The 15,661-nt window shown below is 42.5% G+C and overlaps 1 protein-coding gene across 1 annotated transcript in view; it reads right to left on the bottom strand.

The window, feature by feature from the left end:
- Positions 1-409: 409 nt before the first annotated feature.
- Positions 410-15,661, bottom strand: part of me3 (malic enzyme 3, NADP(+)-dependent, mitochondrial) — a 63,586-nt gene continuing 48,334 nt past the window's right edge. The window contains exons 9-15 of the mRNA XM_088913540.1: positions 9,484-9,581; positions 7,839-7,952; positions 7,099-7,204; positions 6,156-6,298; positions 5,132-5,305; positions 4,285-4,383; positions 410-2,845 (exon numbers count right to left, since the gene is read on the bottom strand). Of these exons, the coding sequence (XP_088769666.1) occupies positions 2,684-2,845; positions 4,285-4,383; positions 5,132-5,305; positions 6,156-6,298; positions 7,099-7,204; positions 7,839-7,952; positions 9,484-9,581 (896 nt within the window). The 3' untranslated portion in view covers positions 410-2,683. The remainder of the gene's footprint in view (positions 2,846-4,284; positions 4,384-5,131; positions 5,306-6,155; positions 6,299-7,098; positions 7,205-7,838; positions 7,953-9,483; positions 9,582-15,661) is intronic.

The raw sequence follows: 15,661 nt of genomic DNA, 5'->3' as shown, positions 1-15,661 counted from the left end.
CCTGACGGTGTTCTACTATTTGTCTTCAAAGAAGCAAATTGTGTTCTTCATGGGCAATTAAAAAAACTCTTCCAACAGTTGCTCAAAGACACTGACAACGTTTACTCTGTAGGCTTTCTCACCTTCACCAGTGTTTCACTGGTGAACCATGAACCATGAAGACGAATGTGGGTTTCAAACTGAGAACAGGCAGTACTCTGGCAAAGAGGCTTATGGAAGTCTGGAACAAGCTGTCAAACTATGTTGTCAAAACAACCTCTCCTTCTTTCCTTAGACCAATTAGTTACTAAAATCAAAATGATCTAGACAGGCTAAATGGCCTCCTCTCAATTGTACTTACAGTTATTGCACAAGTTTGTTTAATCAGTTAAGAGTCTAAAAGATATACTCAAAAAGTCACCTGATTCAGTTTTTGTAACCCTTAGAATTTATTTAAAACTGGCTTTTATAACTCACTGGAATTCTGCAATGACATTGAGAACAACATCAATAAACCCATCAATGATATAACTTTTGGGAGGCAATGCAAATGTCAATGAAGGAACAGTCAAAATAAATGTCATAAGAACATTTCTAATTGTTTCACAAAAAATGAAGTAGCTTTGTGAATGTCTGCAGTCTCAATAAAGTCATCTCTCCTTTACAATTGTGCAATGCATTAGAAAACATATGAACACTACGGACAGAACTGGGTTCTTTGTAGGTGTTATCACTGAAGTCCCTGAGAGTGCTCTGGACTGCAGCACAAGACTGAAGATTTCAATGGTAGTCGCTGTACAAGATCAATAGGAACAATATTGACTTTTTTTTTAAAACTAATATACAGTATAAGAACTTCAAATACTCCACTTGCCAGTTCAGGACTGTGCACTTAGGTTTCTAGATATACAAAGCACTGAAGAGAAACAACCGGCTTAAAGTAATATTGCACCAATAAAAATACAGTATAAAACGAATGCATTACAGCATAATGGCTTTGTGATTAATGATAAACATCCGTCTGTCGATGAGAATGAGGTGTTAAATCTTAAAAAGCCATGGGTTCTGTCATCATTGGACAGACCAATAGATACCCATCTTCATTTACCGTGTTTCAAGGCCTCCAATCCTATTCCATTATGTTGATATGTTTAGCAATGGAAATAGCTAACTATATATATTATATATATACGCTATACCATTTCCATGAATGACAGCCTGTTTTTGCATTATTCCACGTTGCATTTTGAACACTTCCACCTTTTCGTGGAAGAAGGGATATGTACACTGCTGTGAAATTATTGATGTTTAAAACAAAAATGGTAAAGGTAGTGCCTTTTTTCACTTGTTACAGCACCAGCTAAGCATTTAGCCGCCATTGCAGACACTGCTGTCATACCCATGAGCATGGTACTTTATGTTGGTCCATGTCACACATCTTTATAGGAGTTAACCAGCGTTGCTAATAGTAACCTGCAATGGACTAGCAGGCCTGCAGGACTGGTCGCAGTTCACTTAATGCTACAGAAAAGGGGACAAGCTCTAGATCTGTGAACCTCTAGGCTCAAGTAGGGACTTACCTACTTCCCTAAACCACCCAATGCATACTTGGGGAGAGCATAGATGAGTATGCATTTTATACTTCTTTTTACCAGGGTTTGTTTAAAAAAGAAAACTGAAGAACTCCATGAACTCCATGAAAACCCCACCCATGAATCCCAGAATCATCATAACTACAAATACCTGCATTACTGCATGGCAGTATTTTCCTCTAAAAACCTTACAAGACAGGGCAATGACCAAGAAACAAGTCAAGCTTACAATGAGACAGACTTTGCTGCAGCATTTAGATGTTGCAGAACACAAACATGTTTGTCCCAGGCACACAAATTGTAGAAAAAGCACACTTATCCCTTTTCAATATTAGTAAGAGGTCCATAACTTATTGTGTTGAGAAGTGTATGGTTGGGTTTGTGTGTGTGATTGAGTGGGGTGTTATATGTCGTCCAAAGATGCACATTGGTACTGAATAACTGATCTTAGGAAGAAAATGTAAAGCAATGAAGATAGAGAAACTATAACCCAATGTCAAAGGGCTTGTCCAGCAACAGGGAAAACCACTCCACAGTATTCTAGTAGATATCAGAGACTCAGTTCTCTGGACCAGAGCTGTCAGTTCTTTGGGTTAAAGGCCTCTTAGTTAATACAGTCTTGTAAATGACTCTGCACACAAATGCACTCTTGTGTCAAGGCAGCATAAAAATAAGATGTATTACTAAAAATGAGAGTCGGGGAATTGTATTTCTCTCCCAGGAGCTACCGGCTATAAACAGTCAAGGGGAGTGTCAGAGCTGTAGTTAGCTGAGGGTAGACATGTTCAATTTTATGCTGATCCCAAGCAGGGACAGCGTAATACTTCTGTTTCAAAGAGTAATAAATCAAATACTTGTCATCATAAGCCCCACAGATGCTGTCTGTGGGCTCAGAGTTTGCTTCATAAGGTTACGGATGATCTTAAAAAGAATATCAATATGAATTAAACAAATATTTTATAAGCTGCAGCTGCTTGAAAAGTGGCATTGATATTGCTGCCTCTTGAGCTAACTTGAAGAAGCGAGAGTCAAGGCTATTCTTATAGGCTGTAGGATTCAGGGCTGTGGGAGTAACATGAGCATTTTCCTACGCACTGCTCTGCTTTAAACACTTAGACATCCTGGACTTGCACAGCCTCCTTGGGCCACGTGTAGGTGTCCAAGGTGAAGGAATCGTAGTCCGGGCTGTAGATGAGGGAACGGACGAAAGCTGCTTTGTCTTTAGGCTCTGGGTACCAGGAAGCGATGTCTTTCTTGTAGGCATAGTCCACAATCTAGAAAGGAATGGAGTTGTGTTGTCTTTAGGTCCATCAAACATAAAATGAAGAAATGGAACGGTGAGACAGAATGGTTCGCAAATTGCTCGCCATGGTAGGAAAAAGAATCAAAGAACCGGAAAGCTTGACTACACCAATGCAAAGTCTTATTGTTAAACTGTTTTGTTACCACAAGAGCTGGGACCAACCCCTCACAACATCCCTCCAGCATTTTCTTTCATCAGTCGCTTGAGACAAGGCTGGAGGATCACTAATGCTATATATATCCATGAAAAGAGGAAAATTGAACCAATACAGTAATTCTACAGTAGACCGATAAGTCTGACATATCAGGTAACAGAAACAATTATATTAACTAAACCAAACAATCACCCACACAGAAATAATATTCTAGAAAATAGTAACCTCAGATTTAGAGAAGGCAGGTCTTGCCTAACCGACCTATTAGAGTTCATTCAAAAAGCAACATCAGTAATTGATATGCATGGGGCATTTGATATGGGATACTTAGATTTTCAAAGATCAAAGTCTTTTGATAAACATCCTCATAAACAATTCTGAAATTGCGAGCACCAAGCATCCAGGGGAATGAAAGTGTTTGGATTGAGAATTGGTTATTAAATACTTGGAGTGATGTAACCGGTGGAGTACCCCAGGGACCTGTACTAGGGCCACTGGTCTTCTTCATTTGTATCAAACATTTAGTCTGGAATAGTTAGCAAACTAGATGTAAACTAACTCAAGGGATGTTATGTAAAATTGTGTAGCACACTAGTAAAGCTTTATTTAGAATATTATGTACAATTTTGGTCATCTCATTCTAGAAACTGCTTTGGAATCCCAAGAGCCAAGAAATACATGCAAGGGACATTAAGAGAACGTCCTACACTGACGGGCTTTTTTAATCTTGTACAGAGGGAGCCACTTTATTCAAAGTGTTGAGGAAGTACAGGACAAGCCACCCAACCAGCCATGCTGTTGAAGCTCATACTCTTGGCTTCTTTCAAGAAATGGCTGGATGAAGTTCTTGGATCAATTAGCTACTAACTACAAAACAGGCTAAAAGGGGTGAATGTCCTCCTCTCCTATGTTCTCAAAAACTAACCTGTAGTTGAGTTATAGGCTTCTACAAAAATTATCAAATTCTTCACAGAAACCATAACGCTAACTAAACTGGGGCATTTCATTAGGTTATTGTTAAGAGACTTTTAAGTTCAAATGATCATGGTAAGATGTAACAGATCCAATTTAATTAAACAGTGAGCAACTGAACTGCAATCAGACTCAAATCAATTTAGTTCTCTTATGTCGTTTAAAAACTGAGTAAGTAAATCATATGGATCCTAGCTGTTGTTTTGCGATGTCATAAGCTGTATAGATATTATCCCAGTGGCAGAAAAACAAGAGTGTTTGAAGAGCCAAACGGCAGGTTGCACCTTAACAGCGATTTTGAAGGACACCTCCCGAATTGTGCTGAGAGGAGGGTACAGTCTGCCTTCAGCCAGGTGCTCCTCAGTCACCATCTCAGATATGGCCTGTGAAGAGACACAGAGAGACATAGGTAGAGAAAGCATGGTGCAGCAGTTTCACTGATGAGCGTCCCTTCTTTGTGTTTCCCTCAAGTGTCAACAGCGATGTTTGGGTTTCTCCACTGTACGGTGCTGCTTTATTTTAAACATGGGCTTTATTTGAGCCTAATTACAATAATTCCTTACAGCGTTTTCCTGTAGCGTTTTTCTGCACATTTCACTCAGAACCGCTTTACAGGTAATGGGGATCCCCTCCACCATCACCAGTGTGAAGCCCCACCTGGATGATGCGACGGCAGCCAGAGTGCGCCAGAACGCTCCCCACACACCAGCTCTCAGTGGGGAAGGGAACAGAGTGATGAAGCCAGTTCAGAAATGGGGATTATTAGAAGGCCAAGACTGGTAAAGGTCAGAGGGAAATTTGGCCAGGACACCGGTGTAACACCCCTACTCTTTTCGAGAAACGTCCTGGGATTTTTAATGACCACAGAGAGTAAGGACCTCGGTTTTACATCTCATCTGAAAGAGGGTGCCTTTATACAGTATAGTGTCCCCGTCAATGTGAGCACCCCCTACTGGTCCCACTAACTCCTCTTCCAGCTGCAGCCTCAGTTTTACCAGGAGTGTCAGTCTTCGCTTTCTTCTGACTATCAAGCACAGAAATCAGGCGACCACTTTCTGGCACAAGCGTAGTCAGAGAGGGAAACGCAGGCGGCAGCAGACGGAGCTCAGACACTGGCAGCACAGGAAGTACCTCAGCAGTGGTGAGGAAGATGTCATCGGAGATGTGGCGCACTCCGCAGGCTATCACGCCCAGCGCCACCCCGGGAAACACATAGGCGTTGTTGCCCTGGCCAGGGAAGAAGGTCCGCCCATTGGGCAGCGTCACCTTATCGAAAGGGCTGCCGCTGGCGAAGATCCCACGGCCCTGGGGAGGAACGAAATGGTACATGAAGATACTCTCCTTTCTTTTTCGGGTTTGAAACCCCGTGAGAATTGCTTCCACAACGAGGAAGAGGTGAGAGAAATCTCTCAACGTCACTACAAGACTCTTACGGCCTCACTGTCTTCTCAAGCTCCTACCATACCTCCCTTCAGGTCCCACAGACACTACAGACAATCCCATATCTTTGCTGTTCTGTGTTGCTTTAACTATGTGGAAGTGCATTTAAAACCGAGAACAGGAGGCACTTCTTTATCCAAAGTGTAGAGGAAGCACAGGACTCTGGCTTCCTTCAGCCAATGGCTGGATGACATTCTTGGATCAAATAGACGCTAACTACAAAACAGTTACAGCGGAAATGGCCTCCTCTCCTACGTAACCTTTCTAACATTCTCAAAACCTAACCCGTCATCGAGCTATAGGTTTCTAGAGAAATGGCCACTTCGATTCATTAGGAAAGCTGCAAACATGCAAAATGGAATTTCAGCTCTACCAGCTGAAGCGCAAAGCGGTATTTAGCGTTTAGCACTGTTTTGTTGAAGTCACCAGCCTTCCCTTACTGTCCTGCGATTCTTTGCTCCCGTGAGGCCATGTGAAGCAGGTCGCACTCACAAGGGCTGCTGCCTGTGTAATGTGCAATTCCAACTGTACTGTCTATACAGCATGGTGAAGGAGACACAAAGTGAAACAAACACGAAAAGCACGTGTGGCGAGGGGAATGGCTGTGTGTGAGCAGAGAATCCGATCACTTGTGAATTACAACACTGAGTACGTCCGACCTCCATACTGAGATGTACGGAGCTGAGCACACTGGGGCTCGGGGGGCGTGCCGTACCTCCGTCAGGCGATAGCACTGCTCGGCAGTGCACTCGGCTTTGCTGGTGGGGTTGCTCAAGGCAAATATTATGGGCCTCTTGTTGAAGGAGGCCATGTCCTTTATGATCTTCTCTGTGAATGCCCCTCCGATGGCAGCAACGCCTGGAAACAAGATTGGGGGTTGTGTTCAGCTGCTGACAGTCGGGCAACGCCATGACAAGACAGTCTCCACAATTCCTTTTCACATCCCAATTAGTTTTTAACCCGCATTACGATGAAGATGACATTGTGCTTTTAACCATTGCCTGTGAACACAGAGGGTCTACTGCAATGCACTTGCATCATAAAGTAGTTATTCCAATACTCGCAAATGATTATGAACTAAAACACACACAAATTACAACACGATAGCCACTGTCCCCCCAACATCTTCACTCAAGAACATCAGAGAGATTTCACCTGAGCTACAGCAGCAGGCAACAGGCCTCTGAGACAGAGGAAGAATTCCTTGTGAGACAAATAGCTGGTGACATTTTGAAGGATAGTTTACTCATGTGCACAATCAATGCCTGGAGTCTAGGCTCTGTGAAGAGTGTGTGCACGCCCATGAACTGCAGTCAGGCTGCTTGGCCTCATGTGGTTAATGCCATCACCTGACAGTGTATACATTTACTGCAGCCTGGACATCACGGACTAGCTAATAGCAGGAACAAGATCATTTTTACTACATAAACCACTGAGCAAGTGCTATCCTTTTCTTTCCCAGTTGACTCCTTTCTTTAAAAAAATAATAGGAAAATACAGGCCATTCACCTAGTAGCACCAAACACGAAATAAAGAGTGCTCTCATTATGTGAAAAGTAGGTGCTTATAAATTGCCACGTAACATAATTCTAGCGAACTTTGGATCTAGCCAGACGGTCTTGCTAAGCAATGCCCAGCTCTCGCTGTGTCCTGCCTACCTATGATGGCTGTGGGCTTGACGGTCTGCACCACCTCCTCCAGCGTTTTCACATGGGGGTGATCGTGGGCAAACTCCTCCTTCTCATGGTTCAGGTGTCCTCTGCCCTGCAAATCACAACACCACACACGTCAGAAACCAGAGGAAGCCAGCAGCTCCCAACCAGTCCTGACCAGGTGGCCAAAACCTGCTTCGCAGATCAGATCGCCGGTGTGGAGGACCGGACTTCAACCATCCTCCACTCCGGAGGACTTTGAGGAATGGCCACAACCTGTCACAGAATAACACCCCCAGAGAGGTACTTTGAAATAAAACACTTACAACAACAAAGGTAAAAAAACAGGGACCCCCATTTCTTTAATGTTCTGGTGGACAATCTGTGGAAAAATCTTTCTACAGTTTTGGCTGTGGAGCCTTCCTCACACCTGAAGCTGAAACGCTGTGCTTCCTTTCTTCTTTTTTCAGCATGGCATAAACCTTTACTTGTTGCTTTGCAGCCTACGCATGCTGACGCAGCTTCCTACTTGAACCTTCTATAGTTTTGCTCTTTTTCTCACTTGAAAAATAGAAAGAAAAGAGTACATCCAAACACAAAGAGATGTTTCAGTGCCCCAAAAACAGCCACAAGGCTTCTTACTAATTTGCTGAGATGCTCTTTCTAGTAGGTCTATGGAGCATTCACTGTACAGACCCAGATGGCAGTGGAAGGGGTGATAGCCCAATGGCTAAGGACAGCAATACCTTGACAATCAGCCCTTTGGAGTCCACCATCCAGATCTTCTTGACAGCCTCAGCGTGGGAAATCCCTTCCTTGGCCATTGCCATGATAATCAGGTGGGCAATCCCCATGGCAGCCTGCAAACACGAGGGGGCACTAGATCACACAATGCTGCAAGCCAGAGTGCTGTAGCCTTCATCTTTACTGTACTGCATCCCAATTTCTTTTAAACCTGGAGATGATTTTGTGCGTGTATTCATTGCCTATATCTTCACACTGAGCCTATATAACCTTAGAAACCATAGTTTGGCAGTGTAGGTTATTGCTTTGAGCTCAGTAAGATCTAATCACTTTTCTCTGGACAGATTCCAGAGCTGAAATTTCATTTTGATCTTGCGGTGATCAAAAGTGAGCACAAAACTCTTCCTTGTGCATAGTATACCTTTTTTAAAACCCCATGATTTACATTCACTTTTATGAAAAGTTATACTTTTTACACATATAAATGATAATTTTTGCATAAGAAAAACAAGAATGATTCCAAATGAAAGAGGATCATTCAGCGAACCTTAACATCTTGATTTCAATTCTAACGCTCTTAGCTATGTATCTTAACACTGTTGCCTTTTTTATTGATTTCCCACACTGTCTAAACATTGAAAAAGATGTGTCAACATAAACGTCTACGTCTTTGTGAGGGGTAGCTAGTTCAATCACGGTTTGGGGGGGTGCTGTGTCAGTGTGCCCTGGCTGCAAAGGAAAAGTAGAAAGAACATAATGTCTCGGCTGCTAGACCTCACAGCTGAAGAATGCTTAACAGCCTGTGACTCACACAGATCTTTAAAATAGGTGTGCCCAGGAAAACACAAAACAAACGCCAACAAAACCTAAGCTCCTCTTTCAGCTACTAACATCCATCACTGTTAACACTGCCAGGCAGCAGAGCTGCTTACTGGGAACTCAAACAACTGAACTCTATCTGAAACTGCCTTCAGTATCTTCAAAACTCTAAAAGCTACATATCTGCAATCCAAAAGGTTGTATTTTTTCTTTCTACTTTTCAGTGAGGAGTTAACATCTACTTGTTCCTTAATTTCCAAATTTATATTTGTTGTCTATGTTTTTACTGCCTCCATGTAACTCTCTGTGCATGTCTATATTAAAACTCATCTGCCAGGCATTTGGCCAGTGTTCAAGCTATGACCTGTTCAGTTTCCTTTGTACTGTAGCTTCTATAGTGTTTGCTTATCATCCTGTTTTGGGAACATCTGCAAACAACTGCGACTATTTCACAATGTCAATTTCAATTATGTCAAAATATAGATCATTGATATAAATCAGGAAAAGCTGTGGTCCTCATACAGATCCTTGTGGTACTCCATGTTCTCCCCATGTTCATGTGGGTTTCCTCTGGGTCCCCCGGCTTCCTCCCACAGTCCAAAGACATGTTTGGAGGTTAACTGGCTTCTGGGAAAACTGGCCCTGGTGTGAGTGTGTGTGTCTGTTTGCCCAGTGATAGATTGGTGCCCTGTCCAGGGTGTACCCTGCCTTGTGCCCACTGCTTACTGGGACAGACTCCAGCTCCCCTGTGACCCTGAATTAGATGAAGCAGTTAGAAAATAGTTAGACGGAGAAAGCCAAGTTAGAAGAGACTACGTATGAACTCACCTCTCCAGCCCCCTGGAAGACAAATTTGTGGTCAGAAAGCTTATTCTTGGTGATCTTCAAGGCAGTAAGGAGGCCAGCCACAGCAACAGAGGCTGTTCCTGTGGGAATGAAAGAAGAGCCAAAGAACGGTTTAATAATGCAGATTTATGTAATTTTGTTACAACGCAGGAAAAGGATCACATGGGGGAAAAAAATCACCTAGGAATTCTTCAAATGTGTTTTTCTTCTATTTTGCTATACGTGGTAGGTCCTTGTGTCCAGATGTTGCAGAAGGAAACTTTTACGAAAGTGGCCACCTTCAGTTTCTCAACTTTAAATACTTTTTTAAAATACTCAGTGTAAACTAACACTGATGGGGGGTCCCCCTGATAAATGAAGAAGAAGACTCCCTCATTGAGTAAATATGTCCTGTGCTCTGTGTTCGAAACATATCGTTCAAGTCACACAAACGTGGGCAAGAATGTCTTCAAACTGAAAAGAGTTGCTGGGTCCAGGAGATCTAGGCAGGAGAGCAGAGCAGTCTGCAGGCAGTGTTACCTGCCCCTGACCCCACGCAGCAGAGCCCCGAGCTTCTGCTTCAGAACTAACCCAGATGTTCAGACAGATGCTCACGACCTCCAGGAGAAAAATGTTGATTTCGTAAAGACAGGCGGAGGAATCTGAGACACTGAGATAATGATGTAGTTCAATATGAGTGTCTTACATTCATGACATCTTCATGGCTCGATCGACAAATTGAATAATCCCAAAAGAATTTTTTTCCCCCAAGCGAAAAAAATGTCCCAAATACCACTGCCTCAAACAGCATTAAACTGGATAAAAGTTGTATTACAGAAGAAAGATTACACGTACTCTTGAGGCCTCATCTAGAACAAACAGAAGGATACAATTTTGCTCTTCACTGTACAAAAAAGACATTGCAGTTTTGTAATCAGTCAAGAAAAGAATGACTGATACATACCTATGTTCAATGGCAAGGACTACTTCAGCAGGCAAAAGACATTTATAAAGACTATAAGGGGACATGACTACAGTATTTAAAATCCTTAAAGGCACTGACAAAGTAACAACTGACAGGGAAACATGAACCAGGAGACAAGTGGAAACTCTGGTACTGTGCATTTCAAACGGAGAACAGGAGGCACTGTTTTTACTGCTACAGGTGTCTGGGATAAGCTACCAAGCCATGTTACTGAAGCTGATAATCTTTAAAAAAATGAAAGTGAATTGCTTAAATCAATGAGATCCTTGATTTAAGCAATTCACTGCTACCATCAACATGAACCAGATGAACTCCTCCTACTTCTAAACTTTCTCATTCTTTTCTAATAGTGAAAGACTGTAAAGAGTTTCCTACTGTTTATTCATATAGCAATAAAAAACAGCAAATACAGACTACAGTAAATCTGTCTGCAAATAAGAATCAGTGTTTTAAGAGACATATTACATCAAGATACATTTTAAGTTGTTTAATAATGTTTGTTAGATCTAGAATGAGCACTGATGTGTAATCACACTGACTTCAGCAGATCCAGAAGTCCTGGAAATAATCAGGTTCAACACCAAAAACAAATGTACTGTGGCTTAAGAAATTTAGTTCACCAGGTGAGGATCAAGAATGACTAAATGCAAAAGACAAATGACAAAAGACCAAATGCAATGCTGTGTTGTGGACAGAAGATGGCACCAATCTCCCTCCTTTGACAGGACGGGAGTTCACTCTGCTTTCTCAGTCCGGTTTTGTGTTAAAGTACAGACAAGCTCAGCATTTCAAGAAAATCAAAGGGGAGATACTACTCAAAATCAAAGAGATTTATCGGCAAGACCGGCATTCATCCATGTTGCCAAAGCAATAACAATTTATGGAACATTTACAGACATGTGCCACACAAAACACATCATCATTCGAGAGTCTCACTGCCTGCTGCTCAGAACTGCTCTCTCACGGTGTCAAAGCGTTAGCACAATTGTCTTCTTTCCAATGTGATAGTTAAGGTAACAAGGAATTTTACGAGTAGCTGGCCTTCAGCACATCGGGGTTCATTGAACGTTCATGAACTGTACAGACCCGCAGTTTCCCTCCAAAGCTATGGGGCAGGTGTGACAAAAAATATCCATCCACCCAGCTCAGGGCCCCGGGGGAGCTGGAGCCCATACTGGAGCCCATGCAACAGCAGGTAGACACAGGACAAGATACCCATATATACCGCAGGGCAGAAAGAGACACGGACACAAACACAGATATTTCCCTCCAGCCAATTAACCCAGCAGAATGCCTTTGGACTGTGGAAGGAAACTGGAGAACCCACATGAACACAGGAAGAACATGCAAACTCCACGCAGACAGACCTCCAGGCCCACAATGCAGCCCAGCCCCTCAGCGCTGCGAGGCAGCAATGCTAACCACTGTGGCATTGTGCCCCCTCAAAAAATATAATTTAGATTGAATTCCACTGATGGAATGGGATACAGTGTGTATCAGAAATGACTCAGACGGAAATCCTTCTCAGGACACTTCCTGCTCAAAATGTGAGTTTGCCAGTGGCACTAGTGTCCTGCAAGCAAAGCCAAGCTTTTCAAAACAATGGTGGCATTTTCTGTGTGTTTATACAGAGGCTTAAGAAAATATTTAAACAAATCTTATTTATGTCTTAAGGAAATTGCTATGCTCATTAATGAGCGGTTTATTCAGCTTTGTTCTTCTTAAAAGGTTTCAGCTACGGCTCTGAGATTAAACCTCCATTAAAACAAACACAAAAGAAGCGATGGGACATGCAGAAATTAAACCGTAGGACCTCATGCTATCAAGGTAGTGTCCAGATCATCAAAGATAACTGCAGGATGAAGAGGTCTAGGAAAATGACAAAGGTTAGGATTCAGGTATTGAAAACAGTAAGCCCTGAGTCACAATCAGTAATTTATGGGCATTCATGTATGAATAGGAAAATTACCTTCTTGGTGAAAGAAGGTGCTGGGCTGTGAAACAAAGATGTGTGTCTGTCTCTACTGTGTGGTGAAAGAACTAACTTCTGAATCTTCTAAGTTTCAATTCTCTCTTGACATCATCTTGCAAATATTAGTGTGAAAAAAGGCTGTGCTTTGCATCACTGACAGTTACATATCACTGGCATTTGAACTGGCAATACATTTCGACGCGTCAGTAATTTAATATAGCTATCATTCATAAAGAGCACAAACCTAATGCTAAATGGGTTTATGATCCAATAAACGGGCAAAAAAAACCAATACATTTTCTAGTCAAAGCACTTGCAGTTTTACTTAATTTTACAACTGAAAGCTTGGAATTTTATTATAAGCAGAGATGTCAGTGGCAGAAGAGAACCAGAATAATGTGTTTAAACTGTCTCAGAAGGAATGGAAAGCAATAAAAGAAAAAAAAATCTCTCAACACAATAAATTCCATTCAGAAGTGCAAAGACATGAGATGAGCAAGCAGTCTGCTACGAGAAAGGCAGTCTGTTTTCAAAACCATGTTCTTTTTATCTTTGCCTCTGCAAGAAAACATTCCCCAAATCCCAAACCCTGTCATTAGCGATCCCAAATCAGTCTGTTTACAGAGCATTGGACACTGTAATCACCTTCACCTTCAACCTTTAGTCGGAACACTCTTTGCTTTTGCTTTCTCAGCATGCAAATTTCCAGTAAAGTATCCCAAGTATGTGCAAAAATGCAAGATTAGACTTTACACCTTCTAGCAGAATTCCAGAATGCAGGCTTCTTCCAAGGAATTGGAAAGCAGATCTGAAGTAATGGACCTGAAGCTGTGTTTGTTTAGGTTGATAAGCACTGATCAAAACATTCCAATTAAAACAAGTAGCTGGATGTTCAGAAATTCCCAGCCCTGCTAAAAAAAAACAGCGTGGAAAGCCATAATAAATTTCGAAATCTCCTAATATTAAACTCCATTTAAGATCAGGCAGCAAAGGATGACAGAAGTGCTCCAAACTCTGCAGAAAAGAACTGGTTTGTAACTCTAAATCCTTTGTTTTGGGAACTGCTCAGTTTTCCTAGATGACATACAGAAAGAAAAAGGCTTATCATGTATATCTTTGTAAGGTTAATGTTCTCTTTGCAGGAGACCAAGCAACAGATATATGTACACTGCAATACAAGGGAATCTAGTTAAGGACCTTCCCACACACAGCAGCCTACTCTTGCTCCAAGGCCTTAGACATTATCTAAAACAGCTCTGGTAAATACTGCACATACCTCTGTGGAAATACAGGCCTCTGTAATTTGCAATACAAATGACTCATATAAAAATGTTCCTCGGCAATCAACCTCCTAGGTTGAGAGGGCACCACAGTCATTACACTATGCTAAACTGGGTTTCCCTTATCCCACGATATAATGATGGCTCGTTTTTGTCTGTGGGGGGGAGGCAGTTTTCAGAGGGACAGGATTATGAGATTGTCTCTGCGTGCTCCAGAAATCTTGAATACCACGTTTTCAAAAGGTATGTGGTCCTAAGACTGCTGACTGAACTTTTCTGTATGAAGAGAATTCTACAGAGCAAATAAGTTGCTCATGGAGTAAGTAACTATACCCATCCAAAAGATTAGTGTCAGTATGTGCACCTGTTTCTGTGTTTTTAAAGAAGGTGCCCATTATATAGTATGTTACTGTATGTACTGAAAAGTACACTTACATCTGTACAAAGCAGGGTATATACAGTGTATTTACAGCTGCAACATGTGTCAGGGTTTCCACTGATGTCTGTGGACATACAGGACCACCCAGCCAACAGCTGCTTATGTGGTTCTGTGTGCGATCTAGTTAGCTGTTCAATAAATTATTGTAGCCTGAATTGATGGTGGTTCCTATATCCACCAACCACTGTATGCAAACCTTGAGGTTGTCTGAATTGACACATGAGCCATTATCTCCTGGTGCCTTCAGCAACGCAACAACAAACAACGTCTCGTGTGAGGTTGCTTACATCGATCCACACTCCCAGAGCATGCAGAGGAAAAAAAAATCCCTGGTCTGCTGTTCCTTCACAGACCTCAAGGGTAGCTGTGGCGAAGGTCCGATCTGAAAACTGATTCATTGCCGTTACAAGGCAAGGCTGGAAGGAATCAGACTCGAGAGAAATGCTAGAAGCGACAGAGTTGGGTTGGTGTGGTTGATTAGGTAGGCTCGGGTGGTGACACCGTTTTGTTATTTGTAAACAAGTTTGTTACATGCGGCATGGGTCGGGCAGCGCATTCAAAATCGGCACTGCTGGTGCATTTAAGTAATCAATACCAGGTGTGCCAGTGTTATCTTGAACACAAGAATGAAGATGGAACCGCAGATTGGCAGCACTGATGCCGACATATCGCAGGGGTGTCATTCATTCTTTCATTGCCTCTGCAATGCATAGCATCCTTGCAAGGCCATAGCATCCTTGACCATCCCAGAGCGATGCTGACAGCAGACTGAAGCAGAAAGGCACGAGTGGCCTTTGGCATATACAGATTGAGCAATATTGCTTTGAAAGCTTCATGGATTGCATGGGTGTTATTATAACAACGGGCAAAGCACAGGAGGCAAAACGCTGCCAGCCTAAAAGCGTGCTGTGAGGTTATCGCTGACAGCAAGTTGACCCCTCAAGGTGGCGCTAAAGGTTCCCTTGAAAACACATGCTCTACCATCACAGATGAGACACGGAAATAGGATTAATCAAAAATGTGTCACCCTACACCAGTATCCAGAGGTCTCTCATCTATGCTGCTGTGCAATCTGCGGTCATGCTGTCTCGCTGATAATGAGCCGTGACATAGGGGTGCCTGCATCAGCACCTGGGAGCTCTGAGCGCCCCTCGAGTGCCCAGGTGTACTGCATGTGCTTTCCCAAATTAATAAATAGGGGTAAAACTATGTGTTGCATTTTTAAGGGGCTGCAGTTGAACACATTTACATACATATTGCTAAATCATGACTGACAGCTGTCATACATTACCAATCATTGAGGAATCACGACTCAATCAGTTAAAACAATGTGTCTTAATCACTCAAGGGCTACATGCCAAACTAAGGCCTGATGCTTAATCCCACAGACCCCGCTCACTTTGGGATCCGACACACAACACTTGTACAGCACATTTTCGCAAAACCACCACTCGGTTTCCTTCTTATGCAAAGTAGGAGGGACACAGTCGACCTTGCTCACAGTC

This window comes from Atractosteus spatula, chromosome 4, assembly GCF_055471065.1.
Source record: "Atractosteus spatula isolate fAtrSpa1 chromosome 4, fAtrSpa1.hap1, whole genome shotgun sequence".
NCBI classification, from domain to species: domain Eukaryota; kingdom Metazoa; phylum Chordata; class Actinopteri; order Semionotiformes; family Lepisosteidae; genus Atractosteus; species Atractosteus spatula.
Note: the sequence above shows the minus strand (reverse complement) of the source record. Positions and strands in the feature narration are given on the sequence as shown.